General features: G+C 45.1%; 2 protein-coding genes across 3 annotated transcripts in view; both read right to left on the bottom strand.

Annotated features, from left to right (window-relative positions):
* Nucleotides 1-34: 34 nt before the first annotated feature.
* On the bottom strand, nt 35-9,535 carry trap1 (TNF receptor-associated protein 1). The gene is made up of 18 exons (XM_082529346.1): nt 9,323-9,535; nt 8,102-8,272; nt 7,939-8,021; nt 7,717-7,857; nt 7,205-7,276; nt 6,921-7,081; nt 6,712-6,821; nt 6,549-6,622; nt 5,269-5,424; nt 4,924-5,044; nt 4,768-4,837; nt 3,858-4,005; nt 3,574-3,759; nt 3,297-3,435; nt 3,131-3,216; nt 1,520-1,665; nt 1,361-1,433; nt 35-974 (listed from the first exon to the last, which is right to left on the bottom strand). The coding sequence occupies exons 1-18, from the start codon at nt 9,441-9,443 to the stop codon at nt 873-875; spliced, it is 2,160 nt and encodes a 719-aa protein (XP_082385472.1). The 5' UTR covers nt 9,444-9,535; the 3' UTR covers nt 35-872.
* A 963-nt stretch (nt 9,536-10,498) lies between these two features.
* crebbpb (CREB binding lysine acetyltransferase b) overlaps nt 10,499-16,493 on the bottom strand; it is a 46,019-nt gene continuing 40,024 nt past the window's right edge. For both annotated transcript variants that reach the window (XM_082529344.1, XM_082529345.1), the window contains exons 25-31: nt 16,070-16,216; nt 15,862-15,975; nt 15,583-15,748; nt 15,019-15,186; nt 14,606-14,767; nt 14,006-14,287; nt 10,499-13,886 (exon numbers count right to left, since the gene is read on the bottom strand). In XM_082529344.1, coding sequence (XP_082385470.1) covers nt 11,472-13,886; nt 14,006-14,287; nt 14,606-14,767; nt 15,019-15,186; nt 15,583-15,748; nt 15,862-15,975; nt 16,070-16,216 — 3,454 coding nt within the window. In that variant the 3' untranslated portion in view covers nt 10,499-11,471. The remainder of the gene's footprint in view (nt 13,887-14,005; nt 14,288-14,605; nt 14,768-15,018; nt 15,187-15,582; nt 15,749-15,861; nt 15,976-16,069; nt 16,217-16,493) is intronic.

Below are 16,493 nucleotides of genomic sequence, written 5' to 3'. Positions count from 1 at the left end.
TTCCAGATTACAGCTTCATTTCTTTAACCGGGCATTATGTTGAATCAGTGTTTATTTGCTGACAAGACTCCATAAATCCTCACACTATCTGAAATGACGTTTACCGCTTCCTGAATGCAGCAGAGTCTCAGAGTACGAGCGCAAACCGCTGCTCAGAAACATTTTAACACCGCAAAACTAACGAGCGTAAGAAAAATGGTTCAAGCAAAAAAAGTGAGAACAGCGAAAGATTACAAACTACCAGGCTGAATTTCAAATGTGCTGAGAGGTGAAGATTTACTCTTAAGTGTCCTTGTGGTTGAGCTGGACAACGTTTTTCTGCACAATTTGTACCTCAAAGACGAGGTTGTTACTCTGAAAAACCAGATTACCTGGAAACTTAGAAGTGGCACATTTCCAAAAGGAAGACCAATAAAGCTTATAAATCCAAACTTGGAAAAATATCAGATATTTAAGATGAGTCCAGCTGGCAGCAGCACATCAGAAGTTCAGCGCTCACTGAGAAGCCTGGAGTATTCATGATGTGATTAAGAATGAGCCTGGCTATTAACTGGAAGTACACTAAGAGTGTAATGGCAAAGTCACACTGTAACAACAGACCGGTGCAACCATGACCTTCATGTCCTGTTAATGGCAGGACCAAAGAACACAAAGCGCAGAGACACTGAAGTGTTTATGGAGAATCTTCAGGCAGTTCCTGTTTCAGCCTTCACGCCTGCTGCACCGGTGGAAATGAAAGTCTTGAGAGGGGAAAAGAGGTGGCGTATTCTTTATCAAGTCTAGTTCTCTGGCTTTATCGACCATTGAGCTGCTGCGAATGCTCCAGTCTACAGGCCGCTTTCACCAAAGCAGAGTGTGTCTGCGGGCCGCTCTCAGTGCTTCTCTAAAGCTTTGGTCAGGAGGTCGTTGAGGCGGGAAATCATCGGTCGAGGATCATCGTTCAAGCCGGCTGCGATCATGGCATTGTCATAGATCTGGAAAAAAATAAAAGTAAAACTATAGAAGCTGCACTGCTACCAGTTAAAACAAATTACCATAAAATCTCTCCAGTGAACAAGCTAATGGCATCCTGCCTGCAGAGAAAGGCTGGGCAACGTTTTACACTGATAATAACATGCTTATTGTATCGGTATTGGCAATATTAGCCCTGTATTTACCAAAATTTGCAGTATCTGACAGCACTACAACGCAGCCTTTATTTTTTCATTAAAACACATTTGACATTTCATTTTTGTTCTTCTAAATATAAGGAAAGTGTTAAAAATTGTGATATGGCGTTTTTTGTTTTTTTTGGTTTAGAAATCATTAATGGAAAAAATGGGCAAAGAGCAAATAGAGATGAAATAACTGAGCACAGTACCTGCTCCAGTAATAATCCAGCCAGCTCAGAGTTTGTGTCCTTCAGTGCGAACAACTTCTTGATCAGATTGTGTCTGTGAGAAAGCAGAGCGCAGTCAGAAGAGGACAAAAACCCACTTTCTCCCACTCTCCACCCAGTACAATTTGTCCACACACACACCCTGCATTGATCTCCAGTGTGGGCTGCAGTATTTGGGCTCTCTCCTCAGCAGTGCGGGCCAGCTGCTGGGTGCGGAGGAAGTGGCGTGCGGCGCCCATTTCCAGCACTGTGATCATGGCCGGGTGGGTGTCCAGACGAGGCGTCAGCTAAAGTGCCAGAGGAGAAAATTAACTACAGCACACGGTGGTAACAAAGAGACGTTTAAATCTGTTTCTAAAGGTGCTTAACATGAAATGGTTGTTACCAAAACCGAGGACAAACTGTGACGCCCATTGTTACTGGAATGTCCATTTAATGATGCAGGAAATGTGTAAATGTTCATTTCCCTTAAAGTTTTATTCATATAGCACCAAATCACAACAACAGTTAAGGTTAAACACCCTGCAAAATTACAGAGAAAACCCCAAAAATCAGGTGAGTTCCTGTGAGCAAGCACTCTGTCGACAGTGGGAAGGAAAAACTCCCTTTTAACAGGAAGAAGCCTCCAGCAGAAACGGGCTCAGCGAGGGGCGGCCGTCTGCCGCCACAGGTGATGATGTGAAACCTGATTCTAATGTGCCAAATCGTTTTCAGCCAAATCGATTCCCACGCTGTGTGACAGTCACCTTAAATGTTTAAATGTAGTTTAAAGTTTCAGGCCTTTAATGTGCAGCCGTCACCTTATTAGCACTGATAATAATTAAGCAATTAAAATGATTAACTTAAAATGTTTTTATTACTACTCTGTACAGAGAAAAATCCAATCAGGTGATTTCCTGTCCTCTGATTAACGATCTTCTGTCCTCTGCTCGGACTGTCTCGTCCTTTTTGTGTGTTTTATGTTCCTTATAGATTTTTAATCACCATTTCATTATCACCCTCTGATAACATCTGTGATTAGAGCAGGTGCTACTCATACTGATCACTGTGTGAAAGAAGAGTCCCATGACCCACAAAGCTCCTCATACAGAGCCTGAAGCAGAAAGCTGATTACTCCTGTAGTGATACCCGTTCTCTCCACCTGGGGTTTTAGGTTTTGTTGAGCCAAAGAAAGCCTGGTTGTGCTGAACTTTGATGTCTCTCATGTATTCACATTATAAACTGAGTCAAACTCACAAATAATCGCATTTTCAAGTCGATTTCATCCTGAAATTCCTGACGTGAAGCTTTGGAGCTTCTGTGAAGATGTTGGCTTGTAATCTGTTTACGAACGTAAAAACTAAGGTCCGAGTCGCCCTAACTGTGTCAGAATTAGTCACACTTTGCTTAGTTCACATAGAGGAAGCAAGCTTCCACATCATTGGTTTTTATTTACCGACACGACGGTTAAAATTGAGTCCGTGACAGGAAATCAGCCGATCATTCACCACAGCTCCCAATCTGATTTAACCAGCACTTTAGAAAAGTGTTTAACTTTTCCCATCATACCCTCCTTCAGGACCTAAAGTTCACGCTCTTCCCACAAAACTTTACAAATCTACAACTGTGCAGAAAGAAAAAGGACAAAAAAGAAAGGAAACAAAGCGATCGAAGGTGCGGATAGAGACGACCAACAAGCCTCCAAGAACCCATCAGCCGAATTCAGAAACAGTCATTTCAGGTATCTCAGGCATGCAAATGTTCCTCTCTTACCTTTATGTTAGTCACACGGGGTCCAAGCGAGTTCTTCATCCAGGCCATGAGGTCGTCAGCCTGCTCCTGCGTCAGGCGCTCGGATGCTGCGAGGAAGAAAAGACGATGAGCAGGAGTCAAGTCTACAGCTGCAACAGCGAGAGGCTCTTGTGAAAGACGGGCACACCTGGCTTGCTGTCTTCATACTTCTCCTCCTTGTAGTGATCGACCACGATGTCGGTCTCGACTGAGATCAGCTTCTTCTTGTCAAACTCTCTGAGATGCAGCAGGGTCAGCTCATCGAACTGCTCGTAGCAGAAGAGCACCTGCATACGTGCACGCACGCAAATGGAGACACGGCAGTTTGTTATAGTGAAGCTCTAAGCAGCACCTGTTGTTGATTAATCAGGATAATGATCAGCTCGGGTTACCCGGCTGCTGGCTAACTCGAGTCCAAGTCTTACCTCCATGTCCTTCTGCTTCATGGCTTCGTAGTAGGGGGAGTGCTCTGCGAGATGTCTGTTGGGGGCACACAGGTAGTAGATGTTACGTGTGCCTGCCTTCATGCGGGACGCGTACTCCATCAGATTGGTCTGCTGGCCGGCCGGCAAAGCCGACGACTCGAATCTCAGCAGCTTTGCGATATCCTCCTACAAAGAGCGAGGGCACGGAGCATGACTCAGACTCAAAGTGTTTCTGCTAACCTTTAAAGTTCTGTGTCATTTCAATGCAAAGCTCTGGTGCAAACCTTGACATCTTGTTCCTGTGTGGTGACGATGCCTTCCCTCATGAAGAGGCCGTAGTCCTCAAAGAACTTGCTGTACTTCTCTGGCTCCTTTTTGCTCTGGTCCAGCAGGAAGCGGATCACCCTCTGCTGCAGAACATCACGAAGCTTCCTAAAGAAAGGAGACGGTAGAGGAATGAGCAAACATCGAGGGGAGAACAAGCGAAGAACGGAAAAATTGACTGCACGGTTTTAGTGTAAGGGGTCAGTCTTCCCGCTGATATGCTCTAGTGATGTCAAACGTCTATTTTAATGCATAGTCAAAGCACAGGTTACCGTCATGGCTTTGATTTTGCACATGCATATTTTAGAGGAGATTTTTTTGTAACGAACTATAGTCGTTTCCTCTGAGGTCACGAAACTCTGTGTGGAGCGGTTTCCAGAAGAAGGTGAGCGGTCAATGAGATGCGTGGTTACAGCCGTGTTGGGAGATAATTCAGTCCCTTTTTTTAAAACACCGTTTTAAAATGGTAAATGGTCTGTATTTGTATAGCGCTTTACAAGCTACATTGTAGCCACAGCCACCTGGGGCGCACTGACAGAGGCGAGGCTGCCGGACACTGGCGCCACCGGGCCCTCTGACCACCACCAGTAGGCAACAGGTGAAGTGTCTTGCCCAAGGACACAACGACAGAGACTGTCCAAGCCGGGGCTCGAACCGGCAACCTTCCGATTACAAGACGAACCCCCAACTCTTGAGCCACTATCGCCCCGTTAAAATGCAAATGTATGCAGATGTGGCCTGAGACATGAGGGACTGTTATTTGATTAATGGAGAGTAAGTTCCACAATAAAAATACAGATATGGAGTACAGTACGTTTCCTTCATTAAACCAAACTTATTCCTAAAACAGCTGCATTACTGCTAGTGTACCTGATGAGGGCGCTCTCCTGCAGCAGCTCTCTGCTCAGATTCAGAGGGATGTCCTCGCTGTCCACCACACCTAAAAACAAAACAAAAACATTCTGCAAAGTGTTGCGTGAAGAAAAAAATACAGAGCATGCTAGAAGCATTCGAGGAGGAACAAACCTCGAAGGAAGCGCAGCCACTTGGGCAAAATGTCAGTAGCTTTGGTCTGAATCAGGACCTTCCTGCTGTACAGAGCCACGCTGGACCCCATCTCCCTGCTCACATCGAACATGGATGGCTTCTGTTGGCAAATACATTCTTTTGTCACACACGTTACAGGAAACCAGCTTCCTCGACTCAACACTGCTGAAAGGTCGCTAAAGAACAATTTATAAAGCTGTAAAGTTTACGTCATCTATCAGTACTGGACCTGAACACCAGCCGGTTTCCTAAATGAAGATTCTCACAGAGCTTTGCAACCAAACAGCAACTGAAGTAAAGTTTGCATTGCGAAATACTCCGCACCGCTTCGGGGACATAAAAGATGCTCCTGATGTTAAGCGGGGCGTCGGCGCGGTAGTGCAGAGTGTAGCGTGGCTTGTCGTAAGCCTGAGCGATGTAGCGGTAGAACTCCTCGTGCTGCCAGTCACTGATCTCCTTCGGCTCCATCATCCACAAAGCCTGAAGGAAGACAGACAGCGATTATTAAAAATTATTATTTTCATTGTCGTAATTTTAATATGTTTGTCTGAAACAGGGCTCTCTTGTAAATGAGACACTGAGTCTAAATGAAACTACTTGTATAAATAAAGGTAAAAAAAAAACCAGTTAAATCATTACATTTCTTTAATACTTCTTCTTTTGTCTCCCACCTCCCCAGGTGCCTAAAATTCTTTAAGGAAACTGCACAACATACACAGCTACGATGTATATCAAATTTGGGCTGAGAGGTCTTTGGGAATCAGCTTGTTGGTGCAAAAATACTATTTTATGCCTGCTGTCTTTGGATTTTTATGCTAGCAACAAAATGCCACAAAATACAATATAAAACGGGTTCTTTGCCAAGTCGTCTGTTATAAACAGACACCAAGATTATTACAGTTAAATTCAACTTAACTAAATAAATACTAATGACTGACAGTGCTACCCCTCAGCCTCCTAGTAGACACACCCATGGTATTCATGTCAAAATCCTACGTCGTCTTGTTCTTAAGTTATCCCATACACCAGATTTTCGGAAAGCTTACAGTGACTTTCAGGTTGAGGTCACCAAGATTTGAACTCGTCCAGGTATTTTAGTAGATGCACCCCATGGTATCAATTTGAAGCTCCTACGTCACCTCTTTCTCAAGTTATTAAATTCACAAACTTAGGTGTCCACACCACATGCCTGTCCACCCAGTCGGGTGATGACAATACCCCATGAGCCTTTCAGGGCTGAGCGGCAAAAACTACACTTTTGAAAACATTTAATCTAACTGAATTGTTTTTTTGGAACTTGTACAACAAACTAAGGTAAAATAAAATAAAGAAATAACGATAGTTTTACTATTTGTTAGTGCCTTTTAATAAATAATTCCTAGGTCAGGGTTAAAAAGCAAACAAACAAAAACATTCTGGTTAAAATTGTCAGGTACGAGGACAAACACAAGGAGCAAACGTTTGGCTCCTTGGAGGCAAAATATCAAGAAATCAGGGGCGGCTAAAGACTTTTACACAGTACTGTACAATTGTGCCATTTATTTTGTGAGGTTGGACCATTCAGTGACAACCTTTGCATCCAAAACAGAAGAACAGCAGCTCACCTGCAGAGTGTTGAGCCTCCGTCCATTCAGAAAGATGGGGAAGCTTACAAAGTTGCTGTACTTTGTTACAACCTCTGAAACAGAAACAATAAGTACTGATGCATGAATACGTCTCCTCACTGCAGCCGTCCTACAGTTACCAAAGCAGCGACAGCACTTTTACCTTTAACTCTGTCCTCAGAGGAAAACTCCTTGCAGTCGTCTTTCAGGTGGAGCACGATTTTTGTTCCTTGTTGAACGCCGGTGGCTTCAGCAATCTCAAAAACCCCAGAGCTGAGGGAGACCATGTGAAATATTGAGGATTACACTTCTGATTCACAGCAGCCCTTCTCAAACCAAGGATACCTCTCTACAGCCACTCTTTGCTCTCACCCATCTGAGGACCACTTGTATCCAGGTGCATCGGGCTCAGACGAGCGAGTGTACACGTCCACGCGGTCGGACACCATGAAGGCGGAGTAGAATCCAACACCAAACTGACCAATGATGGTGCTGCTGGCCTCCGCCTGGTTCTGAAGAGCGTCCAAAAACGCCTACAGTGGGGAGAAAGTTACAATAATGACAGAAGGAGTGAGCATCAGAAAACACAATGCTGCATTTTAAAAGCCAAACAGGAGCGCTATATCAGATAAGTAATGTCACAATGAAGCACTCACCTTAGAACCAGAGCGGGCGATAGTGCCCAGGTTAGACACCAGCTCATCCTTGTTCATGCCGATTCCTGTGTCCTGTTTGAATATAGAAATCAGTCACTCAAGAGTTAAGCTATCCTAGTGTGTTGTATCCCATTTACCAGCAGGGGGCAGTAAACCATCTCAGGGCTTCAAGTGCACTAGAAGCACTAGGAACAACCTGCTATAGTTATTTATAGCTGGCTGTATGGATCTCAGGACAAAAAGCAGAGATATGCTACTGATTTAAGTAAGTAACAATGCAAGAAAAGAGGAGGACCTGGGGTGGAGATGGGTTGCAAAGCAGCTTGAACAAATTTAGAATTATCCTGGTTAAGACTGGATACATGGAAAGGTAACAGCTGAGCCATCGGCTGGTGTTTTGCTGGCACCGAGCTCAGCTGATCTGCTAGGATTACGACTCGCTTTCTGATCTAATGTTACTCTTCCTGTTCTAAAACTTGTCCAAAACTTCTAAAGTCAGTAAACAGGTGTACCTGAATGGTGAAGGTGCCCTTTGCTGCATCACTCTGCAGGTGGATCTCCATTGGAGCCGTTTCACCACCTGCTGATATCAATTTGTGGCGCAGTTTTTCCAGTGCGTCGCTGCCGTTAGAGATGAGCTCCCTGATAAAGACCTGAAAGAAAGACAAGTCAGTCAGAGGAGAGCAGTGAAGGTAAACTGTAATGATAGTAGCTTTTGTCCAACTTTACATCACCTCTTTCTCTGAGTACAGGGACCTGGCGACAATATCCAGCAGCTTTTTGGTTTCAGCCTGAAACTCATGTTTGTGGAAACTACCTGAAAGATCAAAGGCAGAGCAACATTCAGAATTTGAGAACAAGCTTTCATAGGAAATATGTCTGCAGCTGTCCCAGTACCTTGCACAGCCTCTGTATCACTGATGATATTGTGCAGAGGCTCCTCCTCTGGCTCTTTCTCTGCTTCCTGGGTGCTGTAATAATACTGTGGGCTAACGCCAAGGCAGGCCTGCTGCGAACTCCACACCCTGGGGCGACTGCTCCACCTCTGCAGCTGTCCAACCGACAAACCTGATGGCATGACAAGTAAAGATGGTGAGGCCATTTAACAGGGAAGCAGTAGCATTTTAGATCCCTCATCATCTCTCTAATCAGGATCTACTTAACCCTCTGAGGCCACAAGTTTACCCAAACAATGCCCGAATGCTGCCTACAGCAAAACAGACCTTCAAGAAAGTGATTCATGGCTTCGTGTCATCCAGGCTTAGTTATCACACTAGCTTATATTTGGGCATTAGTCAGGCTCTGCGTTCACATCTCTTGCTTGTTCAAAATGCTGTAGCTCGACTCCTGTATCCAGGTGTACTGAGAAGCAGATTAAAGCATAGAGAGGATCGGGCTTTTGCAGTTGGGCTGTAGGTGACGTCTCATGCTACCAGGACTCACAAAGACACCAGCAAAAAGCAAAACTAGAGAAAAGTAAGTTCCGAGCAAGGGTCTGTAGTCAACATCTGCACAACCATTGCTTATTTTGGGGAGGGGGGCTCCATCTTGCTGCCACTTTGATTTGAAACAAAGCAGGTGAAATGGATTTACTCGTTTGAGCAGTGTGCATGAGCCTTCTTTCAAAAAAAAATAAGGGTCTCACCTTTGTGTTTTTAAGTGTTTGTGTAACAGTAACGTTAAGTCCTGGTGTCCTCTCAATTGAGAACATCCTGGCCTTTTCAATTATATCTTATTTGTTTGGGTGGCCTCTTTTTGCTCCAAAGAGGCAGGAAATTACCAAAAAGGTTCAACTGAAAGACACTTTTTTTCCTCGGTTCTCAGGGGTTTATGGTATGGTACTTCTGTAAGCTTTCCTCAAAGATGGGGGATATTAAACGATAAATGAAATCTATTGTGTTTAGTGTGATGTAACCATGCAATAAAATTTATAAGCGAATCGCTTTAAATTCATTTTTAACCGTTAATCGGTTTCTACTGTAAGACACGTGAGCCGCAGGTTAGTTTATAAAACATGGCCACAAAGGTTAGCCGAAGCAGAGTTTACATTTAACTGAAATCTTGGTGCTGTCAGCTAGGCGGCTAGGCTAACTTGGCTGGCTAATAAGCACAGCTTACCTCCAGTCAAGGAGCGCGAGACAGGTCGGCTGCTCAGCCCGCGTGTAGATGACACCAGCCGGGAGCTGGCCCTCTGAGAGGAACCGAGAGCGAACCGAGCCAGCGCGAGACAGCGGGACATGCTGACACTCAGGTGGGACCCAAAGACGAAACAAATGACAGGTCAACTGACCGACAGGGACACACGCTGAACTACAGCGGAAAAAGGACCTGCGACTGCGCGCGATAATGACGCCAAAAGGCCGACCGCAATCTGCCTGATGAGAATAGGATGCTCTTTAAACTGTAAGTGCATAATTTTATGTCATAATACACGGCTAATCACCTGTGTATATTATATGTGTATATATTTATATTCATCTTTAGTACGGTTATTTATTAGAGTTTTCTGATTACTTAAAATTTAGATTTTTTTCTTTGTTCCCAATTTACAATTCAAGGTCAAACAGAATGTAAAAGTAGTGCGTTATGTTCATGCAAGCAGCATTTTTTTTTTTTTTGCAACAATTTGTTACATTTCAAATTGTCAATGGCAAAAATCTGATGGTTCAATATTTTTTAAATGTGAAGATTTTTCTTGATCCTGTTCTCACATCAAAATAAACTCTTGGAAACTATGAAAGCTTGTCTTTACCACTGGGGGAAAAAAATAAAACAAAAATTTCAAATTACCCATCTCCAAATTTCAAGTTTTATATTTCAATTTGTCCTCTTACCTACATAAAAATTCAGTTTTCTCAAAATCTTACCTCGAATTTTCAGGTTATTTCAAAATTTGAGTTACATTTCACAATATTCCAGTTCACATATCTCAATAACTTCAGGTTATCAGTTTAAAACTTTAAGTTACACATCTCATAATTTCATCATCTCTCAAAATTTCAGGTTACACATTTCAAAATGTTAATGTCCAACTAAATTTGAAATGTCAGTGATCATTTGAATTTACCTGAAACCTTGACTTAAGGAGGGCAACCCCCCCCCCCAAAAAAAAAAAAAAAAACCAAAACAAATTCTTCAGTGGCCCAAACAAGCTTCCACACGCAACTGATGAAAATCTAATGGATCGTTTTATTTATTTATTTTTTAATATAGAGAAATGATTGAGCAAATAAAAATCAGCCCAGCTGCTGAACACATACGAATTTCCCCCATGCAGAAAGATTCGAGGCAGAGTCTGTGGCACACAGGTTTATTTAACAATATGGTATATAAGTACGAAATGAGCCATTTGAACCAATTTGTACAGTGATTTCATTTCTGCATATTTACAGTACTGTCCACCTGCATGATTTACATTAGAGAATAGTTCATCATCAAGTCAAGTTTAATGCGAGAGAAAATGATGCACAAAACTCTCTGAACACAAATCAGCAGTCAAACAAGATAATTTCCCACCACAGGCGAAAGAGGTTTAGGACTTAATGAGAATTTCTTTAGACTGAAGGAGAGACAAAGCAATCTTTGAACATCTGCAAGACGAACACTGGGCCCAGGCCAGTAAAAAGAACATTCCTGCACCTGTGAACATGAAGAGTCAACGCAGGTTTACCTTCAACCTGCAAATTGTGTTTGGGTGTGTGCAATAGTTCCTAGATCTATACAAATACGTTAATCTCCTTTAGACTCTGCAAACAGGAAAGAAATTAAGGCTTTCCTAAAGGCAGTCCTTTTTGAAAAATGGCATATTAGAATAAATTAGCCAGGAACAGAGAAACTGAGCAAGAGGTGAAGCCTGGCAAAAACAATTCCCACACAAATAATTTTACAGTCTTCTTTACACAAATACAATATTAATTTGCAAACGTACAAAATAAAAAATAATAAAATGAAATTTTTTTTTTTAGAGAAGGTTTTTTAAAAAAGTCAATACCAGAGAATAACAAATGAAAAACAAATTAAAACACAAAGACCAGGGCAAAATCTTGCAAGGCTGGTCTGAACCAAAAATATATTCATTGTGTCTTTGTTGTTTCTTCAACAGCAATTATTAAATCACTCTGTGTACTTGAAAAAGTAGTCCTTGGTTCACAGTCCGTAGGCCTCGTAAGACTAATTTATTTTGTGATTTCTTTTAGCTTTTTACATCAGCAAATAGAAAAATGTTGCAGCTGAAAACAGAACAATGCCTTTCTTCTGTCTCAAAATGCTACAATCCTTCAACAAATTTCTCTAGTGTGTCTCCCGTCGTGTCACCCACCATACCCATGTCACTACTCAACCCCCCTCGGTTTGGTGTGTTAAGCTGCGGGAGCATGGCGCTCTGCTCTGGTGTTCCCATGTGACCCTGCTCCATGGACCCTGACATGGGACCTCCTAAGCTGGGATGGGGAGAGTTGGAGTGAAGTGCGCCATGCTGAGGTGACGGCTGGGGTTGTATCCGAGGGGAGGGACTGGAATGAGGTGCCTGCTGCGAAGGTGGGCGGGGCGATTGCACTGGGGCTGGAGAGCGTACCTGGCTTCCCAGGGTATTTGCCATTGTCTGGCCAGGTAGGTGAGCTCCTGCCTGGGCTTGGCCTTGGAGCATGTGAGGCTGTGGACTCATCGAGTTGGCCTGTGCCGAAGAGCCCATCTGCTGCTTCATCATCTGATGCTGTTGCTGCTGAAGCATGCGTTGCTGGAAGTTCTGCTGTCCATCCATTCCCATCCCAGGTTGGCCCATTTGAGATGTGGGAGGGAGCGGTCCCATAGGCCCCCCACCTCCTTGCATAGCCATGTGCTGCTGCTGCTGCATACGGATATAGCTTCCTGGTCCCGGCTGCTGTTGGGGGAACTGCCCATGGGCTGGAGGCAAACCTCCCTGCTGCTGTTGTTGTTGCTGCAGCTGCTGCTGCTGCTGTTGTTGCTGCAGCTGCTGCTGCTGCTGTTGCTGCTGCAGCTGCTGCTGCTGCTGCAGCTGCTGTTGCTGCAGCTGCTGTTGTTGCTGCAGCTGCTGTTGCTGTTGCAGCAGCAGCTGCTGCTGTTGCAACTGCTGCTGCCTAAGAATTTGCTGTCTGCGGAACATTTGATTTCCGTTTGGTACCATCTGGCCTTGGGTGCCCATGGATGGCATTCCCTGGGGTCCCACCTGCTGAGGAGGCTGCTGTTGAGGTGCCATTCCTGGCCTTTGCACCTGGTTTGCCATGCCCACCATTGTGTGCATTCCTGGCTGGGATCCTAGCATGGCCTGAGGGTTCTGCTGTTGGGCCTGCTGCTGTGGTTGGTTGGCTTGGTATTTTGCCGTCCTCTGTTTAATGAAGGCGGCCATGAGGTGGGGGTTAGACTTGAGGATGCTCAGGACCTGCTGTTGCTGCTGTGGGGAGCTGGGTGATTTTAGGGTGTCCAATAGCTCCCGCAGGGCACTTGGAGCAATGTTACCCGCCATACCTCGGGGCATGTTTTGTCGCTGTGGTGTCATGCCCTGCTGTGAGGAGCCCTGTGTAGGCATGACCCCAGACATCTGGTGACCTTGCTGGGGCATCATGGGCCTCTGCATGGGCTGACCTTGCTGGGGCATTGGGTTTCCCTGAGGCTGCTGAGGGGGCATGGGGCCTTGTTGAGGAGGAACCTGTGGCTGATGACCCTGGGGATTCTGCATCCCCGGACCCCACTGGCCCTGCTGCATCACCTGGGGCCCGCGTGGCCCCTGCATCATCTGCATTTGGCTTGGCATGGGCCCCATCATGCGTGGGTGGTTCATTGGCATCCCATTCATTGCATAATTCTGTTGCTTCTGCTGCTGCTGCTGCTGCTGTTGCTGCTGCGGCTGCTTTGACTTAGCTAACATCTCGATCTGTCTGGCCACCTTCAGGGCTTCCATCAATGACTCCTGCGGTTGCTGCTGCTGGCGAGGCTGTGGAGGCTGCTGTTGGTGCGGCATGTTGGGCATGGGTGACTGCTGTTGATGGAGAGGGGATGACTGAGGCCCCGGTTTACCTTGCGGCACTGGTGTTGGAGGCTGACTGCTGCGGCCGTTGCTGGGAAAGCCTTGGGACATATTGGTGGGGTTTGGTGGTTGCTGTTGTTGGGGCTGGTTGGACATGGGCTGGGGAGTCTGGGGTGTATTAGGCTGCTGCACAGAATTTGGAGTGTCTGGGGCATTTAAGGTAGGTGGAGATGGCATAGGCATACCCCTTCCAGCCATGGTGGCCATTCTGCGACGCATCATTTGAGCCTGCTGAAGCCTGTGCTGCAGCTGCTGTTGTCGAAGCTTGTGTTTGATGTTGAGACAGAAGGGCACGGGACACTTGTTCTCCTGACAGTGCTTGGCATGATAGCAACATAAAGCGATGAGCTGCTTGCACACAGGACAGCCACCATTGGTCTTGCGCTTGCAACCTTTGGTGTGCTGAACCACCCTCTTCATCTTCTGGCAGGACGGCAAAGAGCAGTTGGCATTGCGGCACTGGCAGGCGTGCACCAGGGACTGGATACAGCGCTGGATACTAAGGCGTCGACTCTCCTGAGGGCTCTTGGAGGCCTCTCCACCTTGACCATTGCTGTCATCATCCAAGCCCAGACCCCACTTCACCATTTGGTGATCATGGCCTTTAGTGTGGTAGCAGTTAATGCATAGGTCATAGTCCTGATGAGAGGGGAGAGAGATGACATTAACCTTAGTTAAAAATGTAAACTAGGTGTTAATTCAAAACCGATGCAGATGTTGCTTTTAAAACACGGTCAATGATCACAACTGTATCTTACCTCACAAACTGTGCAGTGCCAGCGAGTCTCGACATGGTGCTTGCACTCATTGCAAGTGTACACAAAGCGGTCCTGGCCTTGGTTGTGCAGCTCCACCAGCATGCACATTGTGCTCCATTTACACCTTCTCAGTGAGCTGAACTCCCAGTGCTTGTCCCTGGCCAAGGTCAGAAACGCATCACGTCCATCCATCAGGTCACAAGTCAGCAGAGGGTCAGGGTCCATGATGGGTGGCAAGGTGTTAATGACTGGCCCAGCATGGAGGTGGATAACAAAAAATACCTGGTGGCAGGAGGGGAAGCAACACTGTTAGCTATAGGCATTGCTGAAGTGTAGTGCAATGTGACAAATTCCATAACTCTTGTGTGGAAGAAAATTTTCATGTGGAATTCAATTATCCTCAGGAAGCAGCACAGTAAGAGAGACGCTGCTCTGTACTTAGAATTTCACACACAACAATCTACCAGCTTTGTCTGAATTTTTTCCCCAAGCTTTAAAACAAGAGTCAAGTTACTGAAATGTTACATGAAATGAAATTTTATTCATTTAGCAGAGACAAAAAAAAAAAAAAAATCTGTTATAGTTGCTAGGGTTTCCCACCTCCTTATGTTTCTCCATTGTGGCATAGAGCTTCTGGGACAGATCATTGGCTACATTTGGCATTCCAGGCTTTTTCTTATTGGCTCGACTGACGCTGCTCTTGTTTTTGTTGGTTTTCTTGTTATTCTTCTTTTTGGCATTCTTGCTGTCAGCTTGGGCTCCCTTGTAAAAAGACACACATGGACATTTAGAGAAGTTGAGATTGCACAACAGGCAAGATGAGATTATGCAATTAAGCAGAGTGGTTTATACAGTGCCAGAAAGCCAAAAGCATTTATATAATGGGTAGTTGAGAATGATACAATCTGGGGCGAGACAAAGGACTTAAAACACTGGGCTGTTGATTCTGGGATCAGAAGAGGCTTTCTTTCATTAATAAAAATATTCTGAATCCATGTATCCATCAAACTCACCTCTGTTGTCTCAGAGGAGGCTGTGTTCTCCTCCTTTTTCCTTTCTTCCTCTTCCTGCTCCAGCTCCTTGATGCTCTCCTCCAGTACATTAGGCCAAAAGTCACCCTCAAAGTACGGCAGCTCGTAGGCACTGGTCAGCCTGTCTTCTGTTGCCTGCTTGAAAATGTCCTGAACACAGACACACAAAGGCTCTTATCATGGAATTGGGCAACAAGAGCTTCTAATTGGGTCAAGTTGGAAGTTGGATTTATGAAAAATGAGGGGGGGGGGGGGGGGGGGGGGGGGGAGTCACTCCCATCAGAGTGTACATCAAGTCTAAGTCGTTTGGTAATAAATGTTAATTCACTGATATTCCAGTGTAAATGTGCCCATCAGCCACTCCAGAGTCTTACAAGATAATCATTTATATTCCTAAAGCAAACTACGTTAGTTCAGCTGAACAGCGTGGTAACCGCCTGCCGCCAACACCAGACTTCAAAATGTTAATTATAGCTGGGAATGTCTTGAGAAACATAACATGCACAGGTGGTTACAAAGTTATTTTTACTGGTATAATTTTCTGACCTTGTAATCATGTATGATTCTTTCAGCAAAAGCCTTGTCCAGCATTTTTCTGTACCACTCTTGAAGCCTTTTGGGCTTGGGGATCTTCTGGTCCGGAGGGTGGCAGTGGAAAATATAGTCATCTCCTTCACTGGGTGGGCAGGCCCAAATGTGACCCGTCACATACCTGGTCAGGAATTAAGTTATGACTCACTTAGCACTTAGAAGAATTAAACATGCATCAATACATGACTGAAAGGAGCTAAAATGCAACACTGCATAAAGTTACTTTTTACCCACCCAAGTTTTTTCACATACTCCAGGTATCCTATTAAGATCTCATGGTATACTGCAGTCCTTAGCAAACGCGGTCTGAAGAAGTGAATACTGTCGAGGTATGATATGTAAACCCGTCTGAAAAAGAGATACAGAATATGTGATGTGAGAATAATGCACACAAACTAAAAGGAAACTTAGAGCAATGCCTCTAACATTTTGCCCGTGTTACCTGGTATTTGGAAAGGGGCACTCTGAGCCGTACTCCTGGACGTGCATTCCGAAGAAACAAACGTCCACCCCGTCTATTTCCTCAAATGCAAAAAGTGCTTTGGTTCTGTAGGGGAAGCTTTCCATCATCTCACCTGAGTCTACAAACCTGTGGAAACAGAGAAGGTGTAAGCAACAGCAGCAATGGACAGATCGAGTACACCTCAACGTATAGTCAGGGTGCTCTTAGAGCTTCTGGCAGAGGCATGTCAACAGCATCCTTGGGGAAGCTGGGGTCATGTAGTCTGAATGAACCGTGTACCACACCTCCATTGCTGACGCAGATGTACAGAACTGTGATTATAAAGTTGTTGGTGCCTGACGCAGTATCCGCCTACGATGGCTTCTGGCAGAAGATGGACATAAGTGAAGGGAGTTCTCAATCA

This window comes from Aulonocara stuartgranti, assembly GCF_965226115.1.
Source record: "Aulonocara stuartgranti genome assembly, chromosome: 4".
Classification (NCBI taxonomy): Eukaryota; Metazoa; Chordata; class Actinopteri; order Cichliformes; family Cichlidae; genus Aulonocara; species Aulonocara stuartgranti.
The sequence above is the reverse complement of the archived record's forward strand: the minus strand, read 5'-3'. Positions and strand labels throughout refer to the sequence as shown.

What these genes read in the sequence shown, in the direction of transcription:
- trap1 (XM_082529346.1), bottom strand. Translation starts at nt 9,443, where the DNA reads ATGTCCCGCTGTCTCGCGCTGGCTCGGTTCGCTCTCGGTTCCTCTCAG. An exon ending in AGGGCACCTTCACCATTCAG is followed by an intron (nt 7,277 to 7,716) that starts GTACACCTGTTT and finishes ATATTCAAACAG; the next exon opens with GACACAGGAATCGGCATGAA. An exon ending in TACAAGTGGTCCTCAGATGG is followed by an intron (nt 6,822 to 6,920) that starts GTGAGAGCAAAG and finishes GGTCTCCCTCAG; the next exon opens with CTCTGGGGTTTTTGAGATTG.